The 27,794-nt window shown below is 38.0% G+C and overlaps 1 protein-coding gene across 42 annotated transcripts in view; it reads right to left on the reverse strand.

Annotated features, from left to right (window-relative positions):
• FIP1L1 (factor interacting with PAPOLA and CPSF1) overlaps positions 1 to 27,131 on the reverse strand; it is a 43,722-nt gene extending 16,591 nt beyond the window's left edge. For 5 of the 42 annotated variants that reach the window (XM_086463846.1, XM_086463844.1, XM_086463842.1 and 2 more), the window contains exons 1-13: positions 27,021 to 27,131; positions 26,196 to 26,279; positions 23,793 to 23,850; positions 20,153 to 20,256; positions 18,798 to 18,800; positions 17,886 to 17,947; positions 17,586 to 17,693; positions 16,341 to 16,471; positions 13,596 to 13,709; positions 11,704 to 11,718; positions 11,139 to 11,227; positions 5,243 to 5,336; positions 4,037 to 4,190 (exon numbers count right to left, since the gene is read on the reverse strand). In XM_086463846.1, coding sequence (XP_086319972.1) covers positions 4,037 to 4,190; positions 5,243 to 5,336; positions 11,139 to 11,227; positions 11,704 to 11,718; positions 13,596 to 13,709; positions 16,341 to 16,471; positions 17,586 to 17,693; positions 17,886 to 17,947; positions 18,798 to 18,800; positions 20,153 to 20,256; positions 23,793 to 23,850; positions 26,196 to 26,279; positions 27,021 to 27,124 — 1,120 coding nt within the window. In that variant the 5' untranslated portion in view covers positions 27,125 to 27,131. Of the gene's footprint in view, positions 1 to 4,036; positions 4,191 to 5,242; positions 5,337 to 11,138; positions 11,228 to 11,703; positions 11,719 to 13,595; positions 13,710 to 15,992; positions 16,062 to 16,340; positions 16,472 to 17,585; positions 17,694 to 17,885; positions 17,948 to 18,797; positions 18,801 to 20,152; positions 20,257 to 23,792; positions 23,851 to 26,195; positions 26,280 to 27,020 lie in introns of all 42 variants that reach the window. The other 37 variants (XM_086463862.1, XM_086463861.1, XM_086463854.1 and 34 more) reach the window with 19 other exon arrangements.
• Between the last annotated feature and the right edge of the window lie 663 nt (positions 27,132 to 27,794).

Genomic DNA, 27,794 nt, shown 5'->3' on the forward strand with positions numbered 1-27,794 from the left:
AAGAGTAATCAGTATCAACGCTCACTAATTGCTGGTGATTTCACTGACGTGAATTCTTACCAGCATGAATCCTAAAGGATTAAACAAACTGTGAAGTGAAATTGCGTTTGCTGTCCAATCCTGAAGATTTAAGATCTAATCTCTCAGCCAAAATGTAAATCAGGAGACAGTGAAACCCAAAAGCCAAATTTCTAAACTGCATGAGTCATTTTCTTTTCACCAGCACACAAGCTTTCCAATGTGTGCTACTGTTGTTGAGAACACTGGAAATCACACCATAAAAAGTTTAACAGGGTAACATTTAAAAGACTAAACACTCCTAATGAAAATTTCTGAAAGAAATGAAGACTGAGAACTCAAATTGTTGCAGAGCGGAAGTATTTTCTGTTCATCTTTTTTGGTTAATTGTCCATCTTAAATTTTTCATAAGCTTACAACATAGAAAATATATATATAAAAGGATATAGAAAATATCTTAACAACAATGTTAAGAACATAAGCTAGAAAAACAGCAGAAGTTCTCTCTAATTAATTAATTTATGAGCTCTTTCTTATGCTTAAAGTAATTTTAATTGCTGCACTAAAACCAGTACATTGTTAGCTCTGAACATGGTGCTCAGCACTATGCACAGAACTGCCTAGAGAGCCATCAGCTAATATTCTTTACAAAAACGAAGAAATTCTGAGGAATATATTAGTGGTTTAATCAGAATTTTATCTTGTGCAGAAATACAAATAAAAATCTCATCACAAGATTAAAAGCCAAATGAAGAATTTCACTTGAGAGCCATTCAAATAAAATCAAGACAGATTGAATACAACTGATATCCAGAAACCAAACGTCCAAATAATTTTAATGAATTGGTTAATGCAGGGTATTATACTAGAAAAACACACAGGTATTTTTTCCTCAAAAACCTTTAAGACCATTTAAGAAGTCATGATTAATGACAATTTAAGAATGTTTAAGAAGTCATGATTAATGACAGAAGCTTATTTACTTGATGGTATCATAACAGAAGAAACATTCTTCTACATTCCAAGTTAGCAAGTATCACTAAAAAGATCTAAACGAGGTTTTTATCCTTACCTTCTTCACTAACACATGAATGTGACACAAAACAAGAAATAAAAAAAAAAAATCATAAACTTCAGTTAATGGAAAATTAAGAATCTCTTAACTCTTCACTCCTTTGCATTTTACTAATGCAGTGTATGAAAATATACTTGAAGCTTCATCAGACAATTACTTCTTCTGAGAAAGAAAAAAGCCTCTGAAATATTGAGTCATTTCCTGCAATGTACAAACTAAGCAAGTACCAGTGCAAGGTGACTTAGCGTAGATCATGTCACATCCCTACAACACATTGTACTGCCACAAAGATACACCTGGCCTATACCTAAATATTCAGACTGATGTGTCAAAAGCAATCCAAATGGCATTAGCGCAGCATTTGACCTAACGTGCTCAAAATTGCTCAGGACATTGTACACCATCCTACTCACCAAAGGCTGGTAAATATTTACAGAAAATCAAGCAAGTTTTACTAAAGGAAAGCAATGCCACACCTGCTCCGCTTGCAGTGTAAGGAACCAAATATGAGAATGCTGCCATAGCTGAACAACATACTGCAAATTAGCTGAACTGTGTAATAGCCCCCAGCAATGTAACAAAAGTCACCTTGGTGTAAAAACTTCTTTTGCCACAGGCTAAACTAAGTAAAATTCTCTCTCATTTATCACAAGATAAAAAGTACAAACTAAGAATGCTGGCGCTGAGCAGATGTACAGTTACTTGCCAAGCCCTGGTATAAGTCTAGGCAGTCAAACTTCCCAAAGTTATGCAAAAGAAGTTCAATACTTTTTTTTTTTTTAATATCACAAATATATGTCACATTTTAACTACTCTCTTAAAACCAAATCACATAAAACTACTTTTAAAGCCTGTTAAACAGAAGCATCCACGTTCTTCTTTAGATTTAAATTACTCCAACGCAGCAATAAACCAAGCAAACAAAAACCAATACATTTTTTGCCACTGCCAGTGATCTCCTAGGAGTATTTGAGAATTTTCTGCAGTTGGCCATTTGAATCGTTCCAGTTCCTCAAAAAAGATTTGAATCGCAAGACTGAATGAATTCAGAACAAGAGATCTAACTTCAAAGCGAGATCCTTTTTCAAAGGGAGTTTTGGAGGATGTTTTATATTTGGAATACTTAAATTTTCTGGCAAGTAGTCTCGGTTTAATATTGTGTAAGAGTAGGTTTTTTCCTCCTCCTCCATTGAACCTAGGAGGGATGGCAGATTCTATTTTAGGAAAAGCTTTGAAGATAAAGAGCTGGCAACAGCACAATTAAAACACAGGCCTGAAGAAACCAAATCCACAGCTCTTAATCGTTATTTTCAAATCTACTCAAAGCACGGAAGGATGTTGAAGGCGACCTTCTGAACAAGTGTATGTCATAAACCTGTCTGTAAACCACAAGACTGAAGCCAAACCTGCTTGCTAGATCTGTAACACATGTGGATTTCTTTCACCTTTAAAAGCTCAACAGGTGAGAAGGTTTCATAAGAACAGTCCAGTACACCTACATGACATCCCTGCACCAAGTGCATTTGGGGAACCTGTGAGGGTTCTTCTCATGCTTTTAATAATATACAATTTAGATCACGTTTTCTGTACAACAATTACAATTACTTTCTAAAAACTTGCAATGCATTACCTGTATTATTTTATCAGAAAGGTTTTAATGCAGCTTAACACCAGTTACATTAGCATCACATTCCTCCCATGCTCCCCTGCAGTAAGCAAACGTCACAAAATTGCCAGAGCAGTAGCGTACTCTCTTCAGACACCCTATTTTTTATATTTATGTACAAAAACTTGGAAAAGGGCACAGAATTCTTTCATCTTTAAATCTCTTCTCTTCCGTTTTCTAGATTGCACCATTTTGTGTATGACAGTCACTGATGAAAGATAGAGCTTGCCAGGCAGCAGGAGTTAATAGTTTTAAAATCAGCAGCAGCAATTGAAGAACGCAATCTCTTCTATGAGGATTTAAACCCTATAAAGCCACACACAATGTCGTTGCACAGAAATAATAATGTTAATTCCTTGCTTATACATAACACTATTACTAGAGAAACATTTAAAAGATTCCCTATGTGAAAGAGCAGCAAAGAAACTGCTCAGCATGATTTCAGAACAAGTCAAGCAATAGAATGCAAGCAAGAGGGAGAAAATAAGGAAAGGGGCTCCTCTTTAAATCAGCCTCTTCTGTAAACAAATCTTTCACTTTCCTACTCAAATACTCCCCAAAGTTTCTCCATCTATTTTACTTCTCACTGACCATTCTTCTTAGTTTCTTGCTAAGTCCTTTCGAATTTAACTCCTTAAAATGACAACACTCGGGTAACTGCGCTATTTGTGCAAATGCCCATGACACTCTTCCCAGTAAATTTCTATAAATATCAAGTTTCAGCAAATATCAGTAATTTCAAACCAGATTTAACAATGAGAAGAGTTCTCAAAGAGCTTTGATTCCTCTAAAATTCGCAGACAGAGGATGCTGGACAAAAAGACTGTGTGCTAATAAGACCTCTGACTGAAAGAAAGGATATGGCACAAATGCAATTCTTATCAGACTTCTGGGAATTCATACATACTGTGAGGGGAAAGGGGAATCGAAGTTTCTGTTGCTGCTCTCAAAAGTTGAAGAATGATTTGTTAGCATGTACCTCTCAACAGCATTAACAGTAGTTGCATTACAGAAAACAGCTTCTCACTTCAAACATTTTCAAGGACACAAGATCCAACGTTTAGTCTTCAGGTAATTATTTACTACTTGGGATTACGCTTACTGAGAAAGAAGTAAAGACAGAAGTTTCTCTTTTTGCCTTCCAGATACATTTAATACAAGAGTAGAACACAAAATTCTGAAATTCTGCACATATAGCCAAATGCGCAAGGAATGATAAACTTTTGATGACAATGCATCTCTCACTTTTCACATCCTGTGTAGTGCAGGATATTTACCTGGTGGGGGAATCAGAGGTGGAGCAGTACTGACAGTTGGAGGGGGTGGGATGAAAGGAGGTGGTGGAAGGTGGGTAGGTGGAGCTCCTGGAGGGAAAAATGGAGGTGGCTTGGTAAAATTGTCTACTTCAGGATTAGATCGTTCTGAAAGAACCTGTAAAATATCAAACTATAGTTACAATTGCTATGTCAAAAGGGTAGAAGATAGGTTTCCTTTCTTTCCAGTTACTACAACATGAAAGTATTACTTATGCATCTAAAGAGCCATATTCAGATGGTTTAAGTTTTATCTGCATCCCTATGTTCAGTGTCCCATACTTGCCAAGTACCTCTGGGGGTCTAAGAGCAGCCAACAGGGAACATCAAATGTAAGATTTGAGAGGGAATGTAAGCCATCTGAATATGGCTCAAAACACCATCTTAAACTTATATATGAAGGAAAATACTTTTAAAATCAATATGAAAAGCATTAAAACCCCGAATTTTTAATTACTTTAACACTGTGAGATCAGCTGAAAAACCCATGGCAGCATTTTCAACATAAGCACTACAATCCATTACTATTTTCATTTATTAACCTCAACCTAAGTTGGCATGGAAACACAGCTAAGGCACCAAGCAACCTTGACTCTTCACAGGTAAGTCAGGAGAGAACAAATGTATTCAATGTTAATGCATTTAGTTGTTTTCTTAAGACAATCCAAGCCCATAAAGACTATTCTTACAATTTATGGTAAAATAATAAAATACAACTTAAAAAAGGTACTATCAACTATTTATTCCTTCACAACTTATTTTTAAAAGACTGCATTTCTCAAACTGCATATGAAGAGGCTTTCACTTTCAGCAGCAGTGTCTGAAGGAATAGGGAAGGAACGGACAGTCATTTTAAATATTCATCTTTGTCACTTGGTAAACAAAATGCTATCCCATGCAGATCTAGCAGAGCCAATGCTGTCTCCTAAATTGTAAGTCTGCAATATTGCTCATTTCCTTTCAGTAAGAATATACCAAAATCTTTCTCTTTTGAAATATATCAAATATTTCATCTTAATATATTTCAATTAACTTCCACAACTTTCTTACTGAACTTAAAGCTACTTCTGTATTACTCATTCATACACACTGAAATGTTTAGTCAGAAGCTATGGGGAAAGCAAAAGAGTCCTTTAGTCAAAGATAGTGTTCAAATCTGCAGTATAAAACCTGTATGTTGCTGTTTTCATTAGCACGCCGTCGTCCTTCCACCCTGCTGATAGTGATGGTCTGTCCAATCACATCTATCGTGCCAGATAATCGCCTGTAACACAGGACAACCCAGAATCAATAAGCAGAATCAGAAAAGGAAAAAAAAGAAAAATAAGGAAAGAGAAGAACGTCTTATGGACTTCTCTCATTCTAAATGCCAGAAATTCCTTCTTCTGTATAAAACATACAAGACTGTTTCTGAAGAACATTAAGTGGGATAAATCTGCTGAACTATGCAAGTGTGTAGAACTAAACAATGCAGCACTAAATATTCCTTTAGGACAAAGGCTGACTCTCTCCACATTCTCCTTCCATCCCCTAAAAGGTAATAAATCCACAGTTCCGTTACCAATAAAAGAAAAAAAAAAAAGGGAACAACACAGTGAGATCACAAAAAAAACTCAGTAAAAAAAAATATATATTAAACAGAACTTCTACAAAAATCTGAAGTAAAACGGTTATAAACTAATCATTAGAAATAATTTCTAAACTGTAAGAAACCATACTGGAAGATTCCACAGAAGATCAAACGAAGGTAAGTTAGAAGGCAGAAATAAACATAAGCCAACCTTACCGTGCATACTATCAATATTGCAGCACGTATTGAACAAAATCAGCTGCCACCTCTCTTATCTTGGAACACGGAGTCTCAGTATCAAACAGGAAGTATATGAAACCAGTAGACACTGACTCTTAATTTAAACCTTGCCTGAAACTCAAAGGAATCTTAGACCAGCCATTCATACTTCTGTTCCTCAGTTTTCCAAATGCAAAATGTTTCTCTCTCAAACACCTCTAAAACATTTGCATAGCTAAGCACTGCGTTCATCTTTAAAGAAACCGTCAACAGAGCAGCGCAAGACCTCTCTCAGTCTCCCTTACAACCCAATCAGGCATAATGTAAATTAAGAACACCTACCTTAAAAGCAGTTAGTAACAGATTTTTAGTGAAAGGTGACAAGAAAAGTGACATGCATGTACATTCTTTCCCTCCCAGTTTCTGCCAATCAAAAATTTAAGGATTTCCCATACAACTGTGTTTAACAGCCCCTGATTAACTTGCATTTGCACAGTCTCTTTCGAACACACCTTTACTTTAGATCTCCAGTGATGAAATCTGTTTCAGCTAATTTTTTGCTTGACTATTGTATTTGGTGCCCTACAGTCCTTCTGTTAAATAATAATAATAATAATAATAAAAAAATAATAAATATATCCTTGTTCTCTGCCAGTTTAGTATTCATGGTACCTCTGTTGTACCTCTTCTCAGTTGTCTCTTTCCCAGGCTGAACTAGTCCACATCTCTCTTCACATAGAAGTGACTCTATAATAAAATTTATTTTATGTTTTTGTGGACCCTTCTCTACCTCTACTATATCTTTTCTTGTCTGACATAAACAGAACCACAGATAATATTCAGCTCTCAATGCATCACAGCTTTATGTACTATATGTACTTCAAGCTCCCAAAATCATCTGATAATGTGGCCCCACAGCTGTCAACTGCAACTTTTTATTTTTAACTTTTCAAAGCAGATTAAAAATGCTACACTGAGGGTAAAGACATGATGGCATTCCATTGGATACAAACACTAAAATTTAAAGCATAATCAATCTCTCAGAATCTTCAATAAATCAACCACATGTGAATATACTGACAGTAAAGGAGGACACCAGGCACCAGACCAGAAAATAATATGACAAGGATCTGAATGTCATCTACTAAAACTAAAACCTGCTATCTGTGATAATGGGGAACCACTATTTTGAAGAGAGGAAGAATCTAAAGTGTGCAGCCCCAAAACAAACGAAACCCAGAAACCTAGCTTTATAGAGAATTAGAACTCCATTATTCTTATGATGGATAGATAGAACAAAACCTACCTGCTTTGCAGCTCACAGTTAATTTCTAAAAGAGGTTAAAAAGCAGGATTCACTTAGGTCAACTCCGTTAGAAAATGAGGTACAAAATTACATTGCTAATGGACAAAAGAAACAAAGGTACATCTGTGTCACACTTATAAGGGAAACCACAACAGAGAAAACTGATAATGTTTACCAATAGCATGATACATAAGGAAGTAAAAGAAAGTTGGGGAAAAAAAAATCAGAAAATTTCAGAAAAGAAATCCACAGAAAGAAAAACACCCACACCTTCTAGTTTTAGAAGACAAGTTCTTATATTTTTTTATCTAGTGGACTACTAACCACATTAATACAAATATCAGGGAAAACAGCTGGAAGTCAGGATTATAGGCTCCAAGTTCTGCCAGACTGATAGCTCTGGCCCCAATTGCTCAAATACCTAGATTCCAATGCAGCTGAAAAAGACACAGCAGACACTAGAGCATGAAGGATCCATCAGATCTCCCAGAGATAATCTAAAGTTCCTTGGCAGGCTGCATACTGAGGATGATCCAATGCCTGTCCTCTGAGCTTTTCAATATCTGGGTTTAGAGCTTCCTCCTGGATTTTAAAGCGCAACTCATTAAGCACAACAGTTTGGAGGAAAAAAAAACGTCCAACGGTACAAGAGCCTGAGAACACATCTGCAAACTAGAACGCTATATACTATACAGCAGCCTCTCCAAGGATAACATAAGTTTAAGAAATTCTCTGATCTTCTAACATCCCATCCTAAAAGTCAGATTGTTTCACTCTAAATCCTGAAATAATCAATACCTGCTTTCCTAATCCTCCCTAGTGGTCTTTCATGGTAATACAGCACTGCCACACTTTGGATTATTATTATTATTATTTTGCTTTCAGTAACTAAATTGGAAACAGGTATTATAAAAGTAATGCTAAACTAACTGTTTCACTACAAAAGAAAAAAAAAAAAGACAAACAAATTTTTGTAAAACAACAAAACTTTGTCTCAGTCTTCACCCTGACAGCTCATTTGGCTTCAGAGTTCTAAGACACTGGTTCTCCTCCATTGCTGGTATCTTCTCTCAATTACCTAAAACCATACCCTAGAAAACTCATTCCACCTAGCTTTAGTCCTTGTGTATGATAGATGAGACTCTTCTACAGGAAGAAGTCCCTCCCTGCAGGTAACAACCTGCTTGGCTCGCTCCACTGTTAACAGGGCTTTCACTTGGAAGTAATGTACTTCAAATCAAGACTTCCTCTCCTGCACTGTTTGCACACTGCCAGCAATTCTTGGAATCAGCACTGAAAACAAGCAATGGACACCAATGCAAGAGTACCAATTTTGGCTTGGGAAGCAGCCCAAACACTGCATTATCAAAGGAAGCAAATCTAGGCTACCAGTTGGTTCCTAGACATTAGCTTTACCGAAATGAACAGAGCTTTACCTTCATTTTTCTACAGTCTGAAGATAACACCTATGCTCACTCAATCTCACTGAGCTGGTGCTTTATAATTTTTTTTTTTTTCATAATGTTTTATAGTGGTATGTCTGTTGTTCTTCCCAACAACTGCCAAGAGATTCAATTTTTGTGATGACCGATCAGTTCAGGAATTTGCCATCATACTTTGAACTTGACAAATTCTCTATTTCCGAGACTGCAATAATGATTTCATTACGTACTCCACTAAAAGAGCTTGAAATTGAACAAGAGAAAGCATATGTTCAGTTGCAAACAGAGCAGCAGATGACACCACTGTCAGAAACATAATCTTTACAAAGACAAGACAGGCTTCTGAAGTGTCCATAATTTAACAGTTCAGCAGTTTTGCAAAAGGAGCAAATCTTGAAGCCTCGGATCTTGATTAAGTCATAGCACGTTGGCACATAGGGAAATTTCACAGACTCCCCAGCCATTATCTAGCTTAGTGATAAGATGTTAAGCAGGCACTACTAGGTTTCTGTCTCAGTGCTGTATGCAAAGAAAAGAAAGGGCTTTGGTTTGTCCCTTACACGATCAGGGCACCTGGGATACAGATGCATTCCCAATGGATACACCCAAACATAAAAAGGCAATCCACGCGTGTGGGATGCATATGAACCCACAGCGGAGTTCATACAAAGTGCAGCTTGAAAGGAATGTTCCAGCAACTCAGTGAGTGATTTCACTCAAATTGGAGAACGGTTATTTACAAGCTATTTGCATTACGAACGCCAACCTGAATGGAGATTTAATTCAGAAAGATACCTCAATCTCATTTGGCAAGCTGAGTTTATTTAGGTTCTACAGAGCAAAGAGAAAAGGGGGAAAAAAAGGAGAAAAAAAGAAAAAAAGACAAACCCAATTATTTTCCAATTTCTTAGCTTTAGAAATCACTTATCCCCACCACAAGTAATATAAATAATTAACTGCTTTTTGGACATATTCCTCTCCTCCCCATTTTTAGAATTCAGAAACAGTCTAACTACTGGATGCCACATTTATTGACTAGACTTATAGTCTAGTTTAAGAATTATAGTATACTTTAAAAACTGTATTTAAAACGTTCTTGTGTTCCTTCTTGCTTAAGTGTTTTATGCTTTATTTTCCCTCCTCTCGAAGACAGCCTCAACTTTGCTCAGCTCACTTACCACTCACTGATTGATATCATTAAGAAGCAAACAAACTTAATACAGAAATCATTGATAACAAAATAGGCATTTTTTCAAAATAATATCTGATTTTTCATCATTTAGTCTTGCAAGGCTAGTTCATGAAACAAGAGAAACCTGTATTTTTTCATAGTAATGACATATCACAAATCCATTTTCTATAAAAATTCGGTTTACAGAAAGGCCCAAGTACAGAGAAAGCTGATGAACAGACCATCACATTGACAAGCTAATTTCTTGGAAAGCAAAATTCATTTAAATGTAATGTATTCTTTAGTAATAATCCAAAAAGCATAAATGGAGGTTAAAAAACTAAGAGCTTCTGACAGAACAGAGTTGCGTGATGGAAAACTATTCTAGCTATTACTGGAATGAGAAAATACCAGTTTTTGCATCCAGCTTGTCAATGAAACTTCTGCTTATTTCTCTGCTACTAAAGAAATACTATCTCACAGTCCTTGAAAAACGACATAAGGAAAAGCACTGCTCTAAAAATCAGTAAGATATCTCTATGGTTAGGACAGGTTTGATATATGTCAAACCTTCATGTTCGGGAAAGCACTAAACTCAAACGAGATTCCTTCAGGTTTTTACCTTAATTGTGACTACACACAGAACGAATCTTTAATTAACTACCCGTAGAGAACAAACATTCTATTTTATACCATATTGTCTGTATATGAAGTGCATTTACTAAACCGTTTCCATCATGTTCTAACTACTCCTTCAGGGTTACTTTACACAACACTTTATGCTATTCCACAGCCCTAATCAAGAATCAAGACAAGAGGTTCAGGATTCATTTCCACACAACTAGTAGCTCAGCTATGATTGAGACAGTCATTGTTTACAAATTCAAGCAAAATTTCTCACACAGACACATTGTATGAACAAACACTGACTTTTTCTTTGAATTAAATATTTAAGATGCAATTCTAGTGAAGTAGTAACTTCAATTTGCTGCTGAGCAGTAATTCTGTGTCTATTTTGTAAACTAAAACTTCCATATGGGTAATGAGTAATAATCTTGCTAGACCTCTGAGATTTTTTTTTTTTGAGAATTTGAACTGCAATCATACACAAACATCTACTGTACTCAAATTAAAAAGGCAAAAAAGTAGGCACAAAATTATTTTAATATTTGTTTACAAACAAATTCTAAAAAAGCAAAACCTACTATCTGTCCTTAAGACTTCCCATTAAGGAGAAATATGGGCTGCAATACCTATGTGTAAAATCATCCATGAAGTGATATTGCAGCCCTGTCTAGTAAATGGGGAATTAAAATACTAAAATTAGTATCATGCCCTGATTTTTTTTTTCCCCTTACCTTAATTTGGGTGATTTGTCTCTCCTACATTGCTCCTGCCACTTTCTGATGCCTGAACTGGTTTTTCTAGAGGCAGTGCTTGTCTGTGACTAAGAGGTACAGCTTTTGGTGAGATAAATTGCCTAGGTCTTTCTTTTCTTGTGTCTCTATCTTTTCTGCTCTTTGAGTTCCTCTTCTCATGCTCAGCTCCTTACCAATCCCCACACCAACGCTGCTATACCCCGTTACATGTTTTCCCTCCCTTTCACCAAATATATCCACTAGAAGCTAAGAGAAGCTTTACTGCTACATGAGAAATGCTTCCAGCAATTTCACAACAAAGCTACTGCATGGCATAAAGGCAATTATTTTAAATTAACTGATGAGCTGGACTGTTGAAAAATTTCTGCCTACCTAAAATTAACTCTAATTAAAGAAAAATAAAAGCCCAATCCCATAGAACACTGCCCGGTTGTAAAGAAATTAGTAATATGGTTTTTATATACAGAAAATAGTAGCTGCATTCTGGAGAAGTCATTCAAGTGAAAGTATATATAATTCATATGGTTAAGGTATATTCATTCACTGAGCTACTCTCGGTCTTTTGAGCATATAATTTTCTTTCAAAATCTCTTCTGACCAGTTGGTAGAAACACCTTTTTCTTTACACAAGAATTTATTTTAAGCAAACGTATCCAACAGAGCAGATACTAAATATGGGAAGAAGTCAGTTTTGCCACTGTAACAACTTACAGTTACAGTATTCACACCAAATGTATATAAAACAACCTATTCTAACCACTGGAATGCACAAGTGACACAACTGGAAATGAACCATTTTTTTCCTCTTTGTCTACGAAACAGACCAACTTCACTTACTGGCTTCTCATTCTTAAAGACATATGGGTTTCTCAAAGTTTGCTAAGGTAAACTTAGCTCCTGCAGAAAACAGACACATCTTAAGCTTCTCAGGAAAGCTCTGATTAACAATGAATGTACTATCTTTAAACCTTTAAAAATCAGAAAGGTGATCATTTAAACTTTGGATTGCTAATTTCAGGCAGAAAAAAAAAGTATCACATAAAAATATGGCATACAGACATCTATGGTAAGATATATTTATCCCAGCTAGAGCATAAAACAAAGATTTCACTTACGAAGTCTACACCATGCACATGTATGACCTTATTGTATTAAGCTTTCTCACAACAAATGCAAATTGCACAGAATCACAGAATTTATGCAATGCATTTGTTCTACAACTTTAGGCTTAACTACATTTTAATATCCTGGTCATTAAATATTTTCTGAAGTATTTTAGAGATTCTCTGTCCACCAGTGAGATGCATAAAGAACTGAAAACCTGTACTAGGTACAGATTTGGAATCCTTACCCTGTGAACAGCACATTCAATTTTGAGAACTCCATTACAAGAACATCGCACATCAGAAGCAATTCAGAAAAGTAAAGTGAAAAAACTGGTACAAAGTTTGGAATGCTTTTACTGCTACTTAGATAAAGAAAAATGGGAGAAAAAGACCTAAAAATCTACTAAAAACAGAGCAGTATAACCTGATAGCTCAGAGAAGAATTTAGGCTACAGGAGGAATATTCTAGGAGAGAAAGAAAAATGCAGGCAAGAGCATCATGCAAATTTTTTTTTTTTTCCACCCAAGAGAAATATATTTGGGTGTTGAACTGACTCTTAAAGGAAGGAAAAATTGAACGGAATGCCTCCGAATTTGTCAAGGTACTTATGGATGCAGCACTAAAGACTAGGTAGATGCTAATCTTTAAGTGTTGATGACTAAAGCATACAACCTGCGTACTCCTGAACAGGATCAATCGATAACTGAATTAAAGCAGAAGCATGGATCCTAAGCCAAGTGCCAAACAGCAGTATCTTAGATATAAAGGACAGAACTTACTAAAGCCTGGGGCTGGAAGAAGGAGGGGAAGAAACCCTAGTAAGGAAATAATTTCTCTCATTTCAAAGAAAGTATAGTAAAATATACAAATACGGAGAAGCTAAAGCTACCTTGCAGGAAAGAGTCTGGGTTCCAGGAATCCTTCCAGTTGTTGAAGTCACAGCTGTCTGATTCAGTCTTGTTTAACTGAAACAGTGTGTTAGCTAATACCTATAAAGACACTAACTAGAAGTATTTTGTTGGCCAATCTAATTCTACACAAAAAACACAGTGTCATACATTAACAACTGGATTGTTATAGCTGAATTGTTATTTGGTCCTGCTGGTTTTTCTCCCCTTCCCTTCTATTTTCTCTTTCCCAAATAGCCAAGAAGGTAGCACAGCATTCATGTGTAATGGTGACTGAAGGCTGAAAGTTACAAGGATTACTCTTCCCCTCATTTCTACCTGCTACAGAAACATAGTTTCCTTTATTTGTACAAAAATCATGAACTTCAAAAACACAGAGGTACAGTATGAAAGGTTTTTTTAGTCTCGAGTTACAACTAACTGACCTGTTTGTTGGAATTCCTGATTTGAATAAGGCAGGAGGAGATGCGAAATCAGCTTTGGTCGACTGCACTGCCAATTCCTTCTCCAAATTTCCAGTTCTGCCCTGCTGTACCTTCAAAATAATGTTTCACCATTAGTTTAAACTCAGAAGCGTAGTAGCCTCAACACCCAACATAGCACAGAGCCAACTAAAAAAGAAAGTAAACCCAACTTCAATCAGATTCTTAAAAAACTGTCACCTTTGCACAGTTAGTAAAATACTGTATTTTATAAGAATACATTACTTAAGTACAGTGTTTAATACATATAACAAGCAATATGCCAAAGAACAAATCGTTACATAACATTAGACAGTTTTAATATTTCTTTTCCAAGCATTTGATTTGGACATGAACAGACCAAACTGATTGTCTTGTATAATCTCCTGTAAGAACAATATAACATCTTAATTTTAAAAAGAAGCAAACATTGAAAAAAATAAAAATTGTTATAATCTTAAGGACAGAGGTATCTAAGTCTGCTACCCAACAACAAACCATGAGACAAGAAACTGAGTGGATCCTCTGTCTGCCTTACTGACCATGAGATGTAATAACCACTTAATTTCTGAGTCATACCAGGAAGTCAGCTCATACTCTAGGTCATACAAACTTTAAAATATTTTTCATTAGTTCAGACTGAATTCTTCAAAAACATATCGCTGTTTCTGAAGTACTACAAAATTCCAGAGACACGTTATTAAAGCTATGAAAGACCTTTGGTGCAAGTACTTCAAGTATTGTTTCGCTTCAGCAGCACATTATACATGAAAGAAAAACCTACATGGGTTAGCATTAAAGACAAACCTGTACTGATTCAGTTTTTAAAGACTGCACCAACCACATAGCTACATCACTAAACAGTTCACTCATGGTATAACATCATACAGCCTGTGATCTCACAGCTTCTTGTAGACAAGTGAACTATGAAGCTTCTGCAGAATCTCACTTCTAAACACAGGCACTTCTTTCCAAAACCCACAAAACCGCACATAAACAGTTAAGATTTGTTAAAAATTTAATTAAACTTTAGTATCCAGAAATATGAAAAAAAAAAAAAAATACTGAATAGGCTTGGTATAAGTATTTATCTGAAAAAACTGTAAGACTCTATTAACTAATGAGGAACTGGAAAATGTAGGAGACAAAGTCTTGCCAGTTACAGAAGATTAATCCAAACATACCACGTAAATAACATGAGACCCAGTATTTCAGAAGAGTGGAAAAAAGTTAATGAAATTATTTATTAACTATAGGTAAACTCATTGTAAAACACATGACAATCTCTTAATTCACACTCTTACAACATAGTTATTCTATGTACTGTTTGATCACTGGACCCCCAGAGAGTCAATATTAAGCCAAAAACAGGGGAAGCTTTGGTTTGGAATACTTATCCTTCTTCCTTCAGTACAACAGTTCAGACAAGTCTGAGAGTGTAGTCAGCTGCAAATTGTAAGCCCCATTGCCCAGGATTTCATAAGACTATTATAATGATAATTGGGGAAGGCAAAAAGCCCCAGGGAGTTTCTGATCTGTTCTTGCTAAGATAAAACCAAAATTACTGGATACCTTTGAGTAGCGTATGAAGGGATACAAAAATACCTGTCTGCAATTGACACTTCTGTCACAGGAGTATACAGAAGAAAGCAATAAACAGTTCCCAGTCAGTTTAAGGACAGCTCAAGAACGAAAATGACTGCATATTGAAAATAAACAAAACAAATAACCTTTGCATTTTAATTTTAACTTTAGTTTCAAATGGAAGAGTAAATAAGAAAATGAGAAGTTGAAAAAAATGCTCAATCCTTAAGGTAAATCCTGTCACATAGATTTTTCTGCTTTCTGAAAATTAGCATTTCCAAACTGAAAAATATTATATATAACTTGATTTATTGACATCTAATCCCAAAAGGACAACAGAAAAATAAGGAAAATTGATTTTCACATCTCAGAGTTGCCAAGGATATGTTACAAAACACAGTAAGAGCTACAATGCTACAGTAAAAATAAACATGCCATAATCTACAAAAGCTTCCCCAGCACACCTGCACAAATTCTTTAATTCGCACAAACAAATGTACTATAACGAAAAATAAACAATCACATAAAGAAAAATTAGTTTCACTGGGAAATTCACCAGGCCATTAACTCACATGCTTGCAGAAGGGTGATGAACAAAGCAATACTTTTTTAATCAGAATTTTGTGACATAAGGAGGAAGTCACTGATGTAAGATGGGAGTTTGAAATAATGGCTAATGTCCATTTCAGCTGTTCTTCTATCAGTCTGTGGTGGCATGGGAAGCAATACTCAACAAAAATGAGAGCAACCAACAAAAGTTTACTAAAATTCACCTTAAAAAGATGGTATCTGCCATCGAGAATCTCTGCACTTGGTCTTACTTCCATAGCATTGTCTTCAGCCTAAGTTAAATAACACATTGCCCATTAAGATACCATACAACTCTTAAGTGATGGGCCACAATCTGAATAATAGTACAGATGTCATCTAGCTGTAGCTAGTCTGTCACACTATCCACACAAACTGCCAGTGAAGCCACACAGGAACACTCTAGGCTCAGGGTTTGGGGTCAGGTGCAAATTCTAACAAACGCACTCAACCAGGCAGAACAAGCTTATGACACAAAAGCAGCTTACACGGAAAAAAAGCATGTAGAATACCACAAAAGTTGTACTAATTACCGTAATTTTATTTGTGGTTGAGGTAACTGGTAAAATTTCAAGACCCATTCGTATTCTCTTTTGTTTTTCACAGTAAGCTTTCCAGGTATCTTCATTGAACCCATAGTTGAAATAATCAGAGAGATCAGCCCCTTTAAATGGAAAAGCATGGGGTTTTAGGACATTACAAAGTTCATCTTTTCTTCACTGGACATACATACACCTCTATTTAGAACATCAAAAGGGATTAGGTATTCATCTAAAAACATACTACTGAAATGTATAAGACAGTCTTCCAGCATGGCTAAGACAATAAAAACATTAGTCAGAAAAAGTATCTTGCCTAGCATCCTGTTTCAGGGATCAAGAGTAGATACTTACAGAATATCATAGGATATTACAATCCCTGTATCTTTACAATAGAATAAATGTAAGATCTACAGGTTTGCTGTATGTTCAGTGAAGAACAACTCCCTTTTGCTTGTTCTGTATTTGACTCTTCATTTCGACTCCTAGTTTCATTTGTTGCCATGAAGTATTTTTATTGTGAGAGACCAGACATAACTCAAACGCACAGAATACATTTCAAATAGCTAACAGTTGAAGCACTAGATAATTATTGAAGACTTCTTTCTTCCATTTTGTAGACACTATTTGCATTGCCAAAGCGATACACAAACACCAGAAACAAAAATACACACAGTAGGAAGATATACTGCCACTAAAAAGAAACAACCAACCAACTCCGGTATCGGACAAGTCTGGTCAAATCACTTGAGCCAACTAGACAATATGCCCAGGAGACTTATGGAAAGCCCATGTAGTACCAGCTGCTTCTTCAAAGCTTATGGACGTCTATGCGTGAAGAAAGAAGCACAAGCAGCTACATTTCACCATTCTTCATGCTCAAACTTACTAGAACTATTTTCCGTTCTGCTTTATCTTCTCTTTTACAGCACAGACCAATGGCAGCACTCTCCACAGAAACACAGATTTCCAACAAGAGTTCAGGATATACATGTATTTAAAAAAAATAAAGGGCACGTCCTCTCGTTTTGCTGACATATGTGCAGGATGTGTACTAAGAAACACAGCACACCCACACACGCTGTGACACAGCTCAAAGGCAACGAGTTACGTAGCTGCTTTTTCCAAGTTATATTGTACAGTATCTTCTAGGTATAGGGTAGATAACAACTATGTGCAGTAAACAGGGATTATTATTAAAACAACCTACGTATTGTTTAACGTAAACCGGAGCATTACCTGGCTTTCTCCAAGGCTTATCTTCAAAAGAATCTAAATCTACTTCCAGAAGTGGCACACCATTAATACTGCCTGGTGCGTCTAGATCCACTCCTTTAACTTTTGCACCTGTGAAGAAAAGTTAGAAAGTTAGAGCCTTCTGTCTCTACCAAACAATGTGTGTAACAGTTGTAACAACATAAAATAGAAAGAAAAAGTCAGATTCAAATCTTTCAAGAAGTTTTGGAAGTGAAAATTATTTCCTTCATCCAAAACAAGCAAAAAAAATTTGTACTAATATTACCGTGTAAATTTTCTTACCAGAAGATCCATAAGCTCGTCCTCCTGTCTTAATATTGAGATTCACAGGTGCTGCTCCATAACTTAAAGAAATTAACAAAAAACTTAATTAGACAGAGAAAACTCTTAAAACAAAATAAAACACAAAACAAGAGTTAGCTAGATCCAGAAACAAACTGGACCCAGGCTCAATCGCCATCCTGAATCTCTAGTTTTCCAGGCTGGTAACACTGTAAAAGTAAAGAGATCAGCCTAGGAGGAAGAGAGTGTACCTTTCTATGCTCAGTAGCAACTTCTCCAACTAATAAACAGTTGTGAAGCAAGTCCCAGTCACTCTTCCTGAGTTGAAAGGATAAAGACCTTGATAGAAACAAGAATGGACAGAACCAGAAGAAGAGAGAAAGGAAAAATGAAGTTCATTTAGGGATACAGATGACACTCTGGGGATTAGAGTAAAAACAAAATTAAAAAAAAAAGAAAGGGTTTAGACGGATCCTTTTCTCTTTTCATAATTATTCCATTTAATCTGTACAGAACCAGAAAATACAAGCATTTCTCTACAGTGATGGAAAGTCTGTCTGTTTCAATGCACTTCTAGCAATCACCTATCATTGTGACCAACAGAAAAAGCATGTAACATTTCACTTTCTAAAATACTTGAGCGTCTTCTTCATAAAAATGCATTCAGAAATCTAGATACTGATTTATCTGCCTTAGGAATTACAGTATCATTCATTTGGAACATTAAGAGCTAGCTTTCACTACCACTTGCGTGCAATGCAGCTTATCCTCACAGGTGGTATCAGTCCATAAACTTAATGAGATTAGTACATAATTAGAAGGGAGTGTATAGTTTACAGTATCACTTCCATGCAGTTTTTTAGTTTTCATTCAAGTGCTACAACGGTACAAAACTGACACAAAACATTTAACCTTCTGATCTGCCATGCTGTATTTGTGCATGACACTGTCAAACTTTACTGGTTTTTTAAACAGCAGTTGACTACTATATGAAAAATCATTTAATCCTATAAAAGGAACTTGTTATACTGAAGTTAAAATCAAGAATCTAATTTGGTTTAGATTACTGCACTTCCATGAACTTTCTGCCCAATTTGCCCAGAAAAAAGGATTTCCAGAAAACAACCGTTTCTACATAAAACTTTCTATTCTAATTAGATTTAGGATCATCTGTTCATTGTTTTCCATATTCATGGAAAGAACACCAGCAAATCCACTGAGAATATAAATCTAGTTTTGCTTTAGTATTACAAAACTTGAGGTCACTGCCTGCACCACAAGCATACCGCAAGTTATTGAAAGCAGACAAATAAAGAAATGAAAGAATTGCTATTTTTACTATTACATGGATTTGCACAGTTAGTTTAGGATGTGAAATACTGAAAGTTCAAAAATACGATGTTTCAAAAATGAGTAAATCACCTGCATTCTAAATTTAAGAACACACTAATATACATCAGTCAACCCTACCTGCAGACCTGTCATAATTCTATTAAGAAAAGATAGCTCTAGTAACTCTGGTTTTAATAAAAACATTAAACATAAAAACATTAGGATTGGCAAGATAAACAAGCAAACAACTTCCCTCAGAAAACTTCCATGTAATGAAAAATAATATTTCATAATTTGGGGTAAAATTAATGCTGTTCAAAACTGTTCGGTAAAAAACAAGCTCTTTACCAAAACAATAATAGATATGGGACAATAACAGTAGCAAAAAGTTTCTTGTATGCTACAAATGCCTAAACCATGACCTTGAGAAATTATCTCCAGAGACTGGCAGTTCCATCCTGAAGTATATTAAGATCTTATTTGAGAATATCAATAGGAATTGAAACGATAGAGGTCTAATTAGAACAGTATCCACTACAAAGAGGAGCAAGGACAAATGTTTCTAATGTTCTCTGTGCTTACCACTCTACCATTTGCAACAAAAATGTCACTGTCACAATAACGACCCTAAAAATGCTATGTACCATTGCCATACCATGATAAAAAACTCTCTACAAACTTAACACAATTATTTCTCAAAATCCGAAAACAAAATTTAACTTGTACAACAGCTCTTCAAGACATTTCACTGATTTAATTTCACTTTTTTGCTTTCAAGTCACTGTATCACTAAAAACATTGTTAAAGAGCTGCAAATACCCTAAATTGAGACAAACTATGCATACAATTTGACACTGACAAGTATTAAAGAGCCTGAATTCATAAATCAATGTAATCTTGAAAGCTCCCCCAGTTAATGTTTGCAAATAACTTACCCATACTGTGGAGCTCCTGTTTTAATATCCCCTATGGTGACTTGAACGTCATCTTCATCATCATCACTATCACTATCACTGTCATCCTCAGCCTCTGCCACCTTCTACGAAAGAAAAAGTCATTGCTTAGACAAAAAGCAGTCACTTACCTTTACAGTGGAAAAAATAATCCAGACAAAACTAATGATTCTAGAAATCTTCAAAAGAAGAAAATTCTCCTTTTCGTAGACCTCAGAACAGAGTAACATTAACAGTAAATTTAGGAGGCTCATCTGCTGAAATGCTACAAGTATCTGAAACATCTGGATCACAATAGGCAAGTATCTTTAATACTAAGCTCTGTTTCTAACACATGATGTATCCTAAATAAGTGCAAAATAGTTTCCACTAATATCCTTTTTCCCTCTATCTAGCTCATACACACCACTTCTACTCTTATCTTGTCACTCAGGAAAGAACTTAAAGATTGAGGGAGCTTCTTGCCACCCTCAATTACGTATCCAGAGTAATTCAAATAAATGTTTTTCCAGTTGTAGATGAACACTCTGCTTCAGAGAAATCTATTCAGTTCCTAACATCAGTAAACTGTATAAAATACCTGAAATTTCTCAGTGAACAGGCTGAAGAAAACACATAGAAGAGCACACTGCATGCTGTTCTGTCCCACAGCATTCATGTTTGCTGCTAAATAAAATAGTCATGCAAGTTCATACCAAGAGTTCACCTAGTCCAGTGGTTTGGGTTTGTTTGGTGCTTTGTTTTGTGTTTCCCCTCCCAGGGACCACAGCGGAGGAAAAAAAAGAAAACCAGGGCAAACACATATGATCCTCCTCCCTGACACTATTTCAGCTGCTCATTATGATCAGCTCAGGGCATTTGCTAAGCCAGTTAGTTTGTCCATTTAGTAACCTCCAACAGATCTTTCTCTCAGGTACTTGCCCCGACTTCCCTTGGACTCATAAACTCCCAGCAGTGACACGCTCTTTGGCAAGGAGTTCCATAGCACCGTTTATTGCACGAAGATCCAGCCTCTTTTATTTGTTTTCATCCTGGCTCCTATGACTTTCATTTAACAGTTGCAGTTCTCATAGGGAAGGGGCTGGGAAGAGTTAATCCTTATTTGTATCCTCCACACATGATTTTGTTAGCCTCCATCATATCCTGTGTATATGTGTCTTCGAGGCTGAGAAGTCCTTGCCTACTCAGCCATTCCTTGTATGGAGGCTACCTCAATTACTCTTGCTGCTCTTTTTTCAGTTGAAGGAAACCCTTTACAACACGAGGGGAACAGAACAGCACACAGAATTCAGGGTGCAACTGAACCATGAATTTATGGTATAATGATCTCTTCCATTTCTTTATTCATTTTCTATTCTCTGTTCTCTCATCTTGTATTCTCTATTCATTTTCTGCTACTTCCCAAGGTTTAACTGCTTTTTGGACTCCAGACAAGCACCTCCTCACTGTTAATTTCATGGATCTTTCTACATATCTTACTGCATCCCTCCTAAACAGTAATGATCAGCTCAGAGATGACCATTTTATTTGTAAACCTGTATTTCCTTCAATGAACATCACTATTCTTTTTCTGTGCAGAATCTCAATAACCATTTACGAACCAGTCAGTTCTTCAGATAGTCCTTGCTTTTACTATGTTGAGTAACTTCGTAACATCAGAAAACTTGTGATTCCACAGTTTAACCCTTTTCCAAGTAATTTATAAACACATTAAACAGCACAGGTTATGCACAACATTCCAGAGAATCCCCACTGGAGGTGACCGTCCCTCACTGTGAAAACTGAACCTTTACTGCTACCTTCTGTTTTCTGTCTTTTACACTACAATTACCCATGTGGGACTCGTCCCATAGCTGCTTAGTTTTCTTAAAATCCTTTGGTGAAGAACTTCTTCAAAAACTTTGTGGAATCCAACTGAACTTCATCAACCAGATCACCCTTATTCACATACTTGTTCAATCCTTCAGCAAGAGGCTGAACATACCAAAGACAAGTCGATTCTACCCAGGTAACCTGCAGTTATCCAAGCACAGCTGAGCTCTAGGCCTCATCTATTACACCATCTATTAATTTGCCTGGTACATAAATTAAGACAAAAATAAGCAGCTGCACAGAATGTAAGATGTTGAAGTGCAGTTGATCCTTGCTATACAATACAATAGGAGTCTAATCAAGGCGGAGGGGAAATCTAGATCAGTATAGATATTCTGTAAACAACAGCTGAAGACAGAAGACAGTCTTTCAATGCCCCATTGCTGAAAAGTACAACTTCACCACTCTCTCACACACCAGACAACCCACACAGTAGAGAGCCATTACAAATGCATCGAAGGGAAAACAAAATTTTGTCTGGAGCACGTACCTTTTCAAGTAAAACCAATTTCACTTACAAACAATGATTTCTAGTTCCCTCCTCACAGAAATATACACCTTTTCTTATTCAATCAACCTGAACATCATCCATTTTTCTAGGTTGCTGCTGACCCTACATGTGCACCTTTTACCATGAAATTCTCTATTTTATGGAGAAGTTCCAATGACACCCTAGCAATGCTAGTCTTTATACAAGTGAAAAATACAATGATATTTAAGTATAAGGAAACTGCACCAATGAGGATTTTCAGAAATATTTTAAAATCAACAAGTCCAAAAATGTATACTATTGTCTCCTTATATCTATCGTATTAAATCTAGTGCTCACTTACAGTATTAGCATCAGCACAAATTAGTGCCTTTGGTGCACTTAAAATAAAGAGCTTTTCAGTTTAAACAACTGAAATAAGTTTTTAAAGTTTTTATAAGGCTTTTTTTCCCCAACTTTAAATACATTGTAGTATCTTTCATAAATAAAGTATTAGACTTACTGAAAACAATATACTTTGAGAGGCCAGTTGTTAAAACTTGCACAAATATCATAATAATGGTTCCTGCATCACTTAAAAAGAATTCTTGCCAGACATAAGCTAAAAAATCCCAGTGAAGTAAAATTACAATTTTTTCACAGAATAGATTTAAACTGTTCCTATTCACAGTAAACTGAGGCCTTTTATCAACATTGCAACTGTAATTTTCATTTCCTGGTCCTTTTCTTCATCATACTAACACTGAAGTTGTAAGACGTACTGAACATTGAAGACTACTACCAAACAAGTCTGTTATGTTGCCTCTGAAAGGCACGTGTAATGCATCTCTTGATCCATATTTTCACATCGTTCTGCAAATGCTGGTTATCATGTTTAAAAAAGAAAAATGATCACAGGATTTTTTATTCCAATCAGCGAGGAAAAACAGAGTATTATTTTGAAAGGGATGTCTTTTGAGAAAAGACAGCTGTCTTGAAGGACCATCTTTCCCCCCTTCGAAAGAACTGAAAGTACTGTTCATTTATTTTCTCTAAGTTAGATTTCAAAAGTGGGCTGCAGCTGGAAATTGGATTTCCTAATTCAGTAATTTATACAGAGTTTCTGCAGATAGTGTCAAACACCTTTTAGAAAGAAAAAAAATAAATCAAAGGCATACACTTATGCATTAATTCATTTAATTATAAGTCCTAGCCAAATTATGAATACCCCATAAATCAAACCAAATTAAAGCAGGATTTCAAAAACACATTTAAAACTACCGTTTTCACAACGCCATTTTCTGCCGCTTCCTCTTCATTTCCAGGTGGGGGTGGAGCACTTAAACAAAAACAAACAAGAAAAGATGAAACTAGGTATTTATGCACATATTATCTCACATACATTGGTTACCCAGGAAAAAAGCCTTGCTACATCATTCCAGAGACCAACCAAAGCTCCAGCATTAATTCAAAAAAACTTAATTTATTAAAAAAAATTCTAGATGAATATAACTTTATATTATCAGGATAATATTTAGCTATCATAAACCATACTAACTGGATGTTTGTAGAATAGCTGGAAGTCATAAGGCATTACACCTGGATCCTCTTTTGAAATCAAAGTGAAATCTTCCGTAATATATGAAGGGAGAATAACAGCCTTTTTTTTTCTACAGACTGACACTTTTCAAAGACATAATGGAAAAAACATCTAAATACCCATAGGTAATGTTGCACTGAATCAAAACTCCCATATCTGCATTGTGAAATTTTCTTCCACCATATGGAACAGCTACAATTCAATGATGAATTTAATGATATTTTAACTGTAGACTGAAAACCATAAAAATTTTAAAAATACTGGTCCATCTAAAATGACCAGCACTGTCAAATCCATGCAAATGCGCTGTCTCACAGGGCTTACCTACTGCTGTTTCTTACACAGCAGTATTTTAACTTCCAGTTCCATTAACTGTTACGACATTGCACCACAAACAGCAGAGTAAGCAGGGAGCCATTTAGAAACAATATTCTTTCACTGAAAAGATATTTCTGAAATGGAGTGAGCAACTGCCAATTTTTATTGAATAGAATGATTTTGATCCTGTGTCCTGTTGGCAAGATACCTACTCATGAACGTTGCACCAAAACCCAACACAGCCCAGGTATGGCCCCAGGATTCAAGCTTGACCATTTCATTTCATCACCCAGTAAAATGAAAGACTAGCTACAGAACCTGAATAAAACCTCACAATTTCTATATATATAAAGAATGCCAAAACTGAGAGGTCAGAGACCAAAACTTTTTTACAGATAAACTGTCACCACACTTCCAGAGTTCTAAACACAACTCATAAGATGCATAAGCTACCACTTGTTATGCTTCTTAGTCCATAACTATGTATTGAGGCAGCCAAATGCCAAGCTAGACACTATTGACCAGAAACCGGAGTAAACCACCAGTCTCTAAAGATCATTTCAGTTGCCATGCAAACAATTTTCTTAGACAACAGTAATACTGACAAAAGGTGCCATGTCAAGAAAAGGTAACTGGACACAAGAAATCAACTGATATGGAATAACTTCCAAATAAAGAGCAAACAAATAATCAGAATTCATTGTCCTGAAAAAAGAGATGATTCAAGATGAATGCAATAGAGGTCTAGAAAACAAGTGACATAGAAAAGGTGACAGGAAACACAAGAACTAATGGCAATCAAATAATTGCATCTAGTAGCTGCTTCAAAATGATATCCTATGTAGTCAAGTGGTGGAGGTCATTACTCCTGCATTACTCTGTGCCTGTCAAAAGTTGACTTCAGTTCAAAAAAGCAACTGAACAGACTTATGGACCAGTCCACAAGGGCAACTAAATTCAACAGTTCTCATGGAAAAATTTGTTAACTGAAAGCATTTATAGAAAATAACAATGCATCTTTTCTTGCATTGGCTTCCCCTTTATTTGTCTAACTTATCTTGACAATCAACAATTTCCAATTGTGAGACTTCCTTCATTCAGCATGAGAGACAGAATCCCACTTCCAGTCAGTCCTTGCTATCAACCTTCATCAACTTAGGTAGATTTTCAAAGGAGTATCTTTGTGCTTTCTCTCACAAAGCTCCTTATAACTCAAGCAGGCTCCCCCAAATTACTTCCAAAAATTTTTCTAAGTGTCTTTCAAATACTGTCTTACTAATAAATAAAGCCAGCCCCAAAACCCTAAGCAGATGTGTTACGCGACCTGCACATCAAACTAGCTGGTTATCTTCCACTGCTTCCTTGTATTCCTCTTTTTGTAGCTATATTGTAAACTCTTCAGGAGACAGACTATCTTTTAATTTCTAAATTATCTAGAACAAACTAAGTCTGATCCGTTCCTAAGCCTGCAAAGTACAATGATTACAGAAATAAAAGACCTGTTGGCATTTTGTGAGGGGCTATTGCTGTCCATACAGTTAAAACTTAAAATAACTTTCATACTCAAGTGTGCCAATTTCACAGGTAAAACCATTTCACAGAAAAGCCAAATCATTATACCAGACCAAACGTACAGTCTTAAGGGGATCTTCAAAGACACCAGAGAGTGTTCAGGCACCATGGACTTTCAATCAGCTGGGAAGAATGTAATGAATACAACTTTTGTGCAGCCACACTACAGGACTTCCAGTTGCCAAGATACTCACCTAGCTTTTTCCTCCTCTGGTCTCTCTGCTTCATTTTCATCTACCACAAGATAAAAGAAACACAGTAGTTCAGAATAAAATCCCCTGAATACCAACCATGACTTCCCATGCAGATTATTAGGCAACTCTTCAGTTTACTACTGAGACATTTTCACAACGTTTCAATTGTGAAATCAGTCGAGCAGACCCCCAAGCCCTCACAGTGCTCTGTACTTGACAGGTACCCCACAGGGGCAGGGTTTAGTTTACAGGTTTTGTTACGATTTGAACGTGAAGGAAGTCCCCACGGTTGTAAATAAAGTTTATGCATAAAAAGTTAAGGCTGCTTCAGTACTTCAACACTCGGAGCCCGGCCAGGGGCGTACTGGGGAGAAGCTCGGCCGCCCCAGAGGTGCGTGTGGGGCAGGAAGGAGCGCTATGTAGGCCTCCCGCCGCGGAGGCCCAGCACGCCTCGGCCTGCGCGGCCAGGGCAGAAGGGCCGGGAGATCTTCAGCGCCTCCGAGACCGGTAGCCGAGCGCCCGCGGAGGAGGGGGCAGGGAGCTACGGCCGCGGCGGGGAGGGGGCCGCGCACTGGCCCGGGACGGCACCGCCGGAGGGCTGGCCAGGAGGAGGGGACTGAGCAGTCGCGGGGATGGCGGGACGGGGGGACCCTTTTAAACGGCTGCCGGCCAGCCCAGCTCGGCGGGCAGCGCTCAGTCACGGGCCGGCCTGGACAGGCGGCGCACGCCGCGGCCTACCCCCCCCCCCCCCCCCACTCTCTCTCTCCCCTCCGCCATGGCGAGGCAGAGCGCCGGGCCGGCGTGCGGGGGAGGTGGGCTGAGGACGTGGGTCTGGGAAGGTCCGTACCGCCATAGAGCCACTCTTCTTCCTCGTCCCCGGCGGCCCCGCCGAGGTCCGTCGACAGTCGTTCCACCTCGCCGGTAGACATGGCCGCCTCCCGCGGGACGCGAGGGCCCAGGCTCGGCGGCGCCGGGGCCTCCCGCCGCTGAGCAGCACCGCCGTGCCGCCCCGGGCCTCCGCCGGCGCCTCAGGCCGCGACCGGGCGGCGGCCGGGGGGTTACGAGGGCCCGCCCGGCCCAACGCCACCGCCCGCGGAGGAACCGCCGCCGCCTGCTCGGCGCTTCCCCTCCCCCGCCGAGTGAGTGACACGCACAGGAAGCGGGCCCGGCCCGGCCCCGCGGCGCCCTGGGCACGGGCATGCGGGGGGCGGCCCGGCGGCGCCCGGCCGCGCGGAGGGAGGGGGAGGGCGGGCGGCGAGGGGACGTGGCCGGGCGCGGCCCGGCGCCCTCCGCGCCCCGAGCGGCTCTCGCGGGCCGGGGCCCGTGAGTGGGGAGGGCGGAGGGGCCTCCTGGCTGCCGGCGGGAGGAGCGGGCCGGGCCGGGCCGGGCCGGAGGGGAAGGGAAGGGGGAGAGCGGCCGTGCGGCCAGGCCCGGCCGGGCCCAGGGGCTGCCCTCCCCGCGGAGCCGGGGGCCGGGCTCGCACGGCAGGTCCCCCGCTCTGTGCGTTGCCAGTCGCCGGGACTCACCTCGGCTGTTCCTTGCCCACCCTCCCGAGGCGCGGCGTGCCTGCGAGAGCCGCCTCTCCTTCCTCCCGCTGCC

The sequence above is a fragment of the Leptosomus discolor genome, chromosome 4, assembly GCF_034619465.1.
Source record: "Leptosomus discolor isolate bLepDis1 chromosome 4, bLepDis1.hap2, whole genome shotgun sequence".
NCBI lineage: Eukaryota > Metazoa > Chordata > Aves > Leptosomiformes > Leptosomidae > Leptosomus > Leptosomus discolor.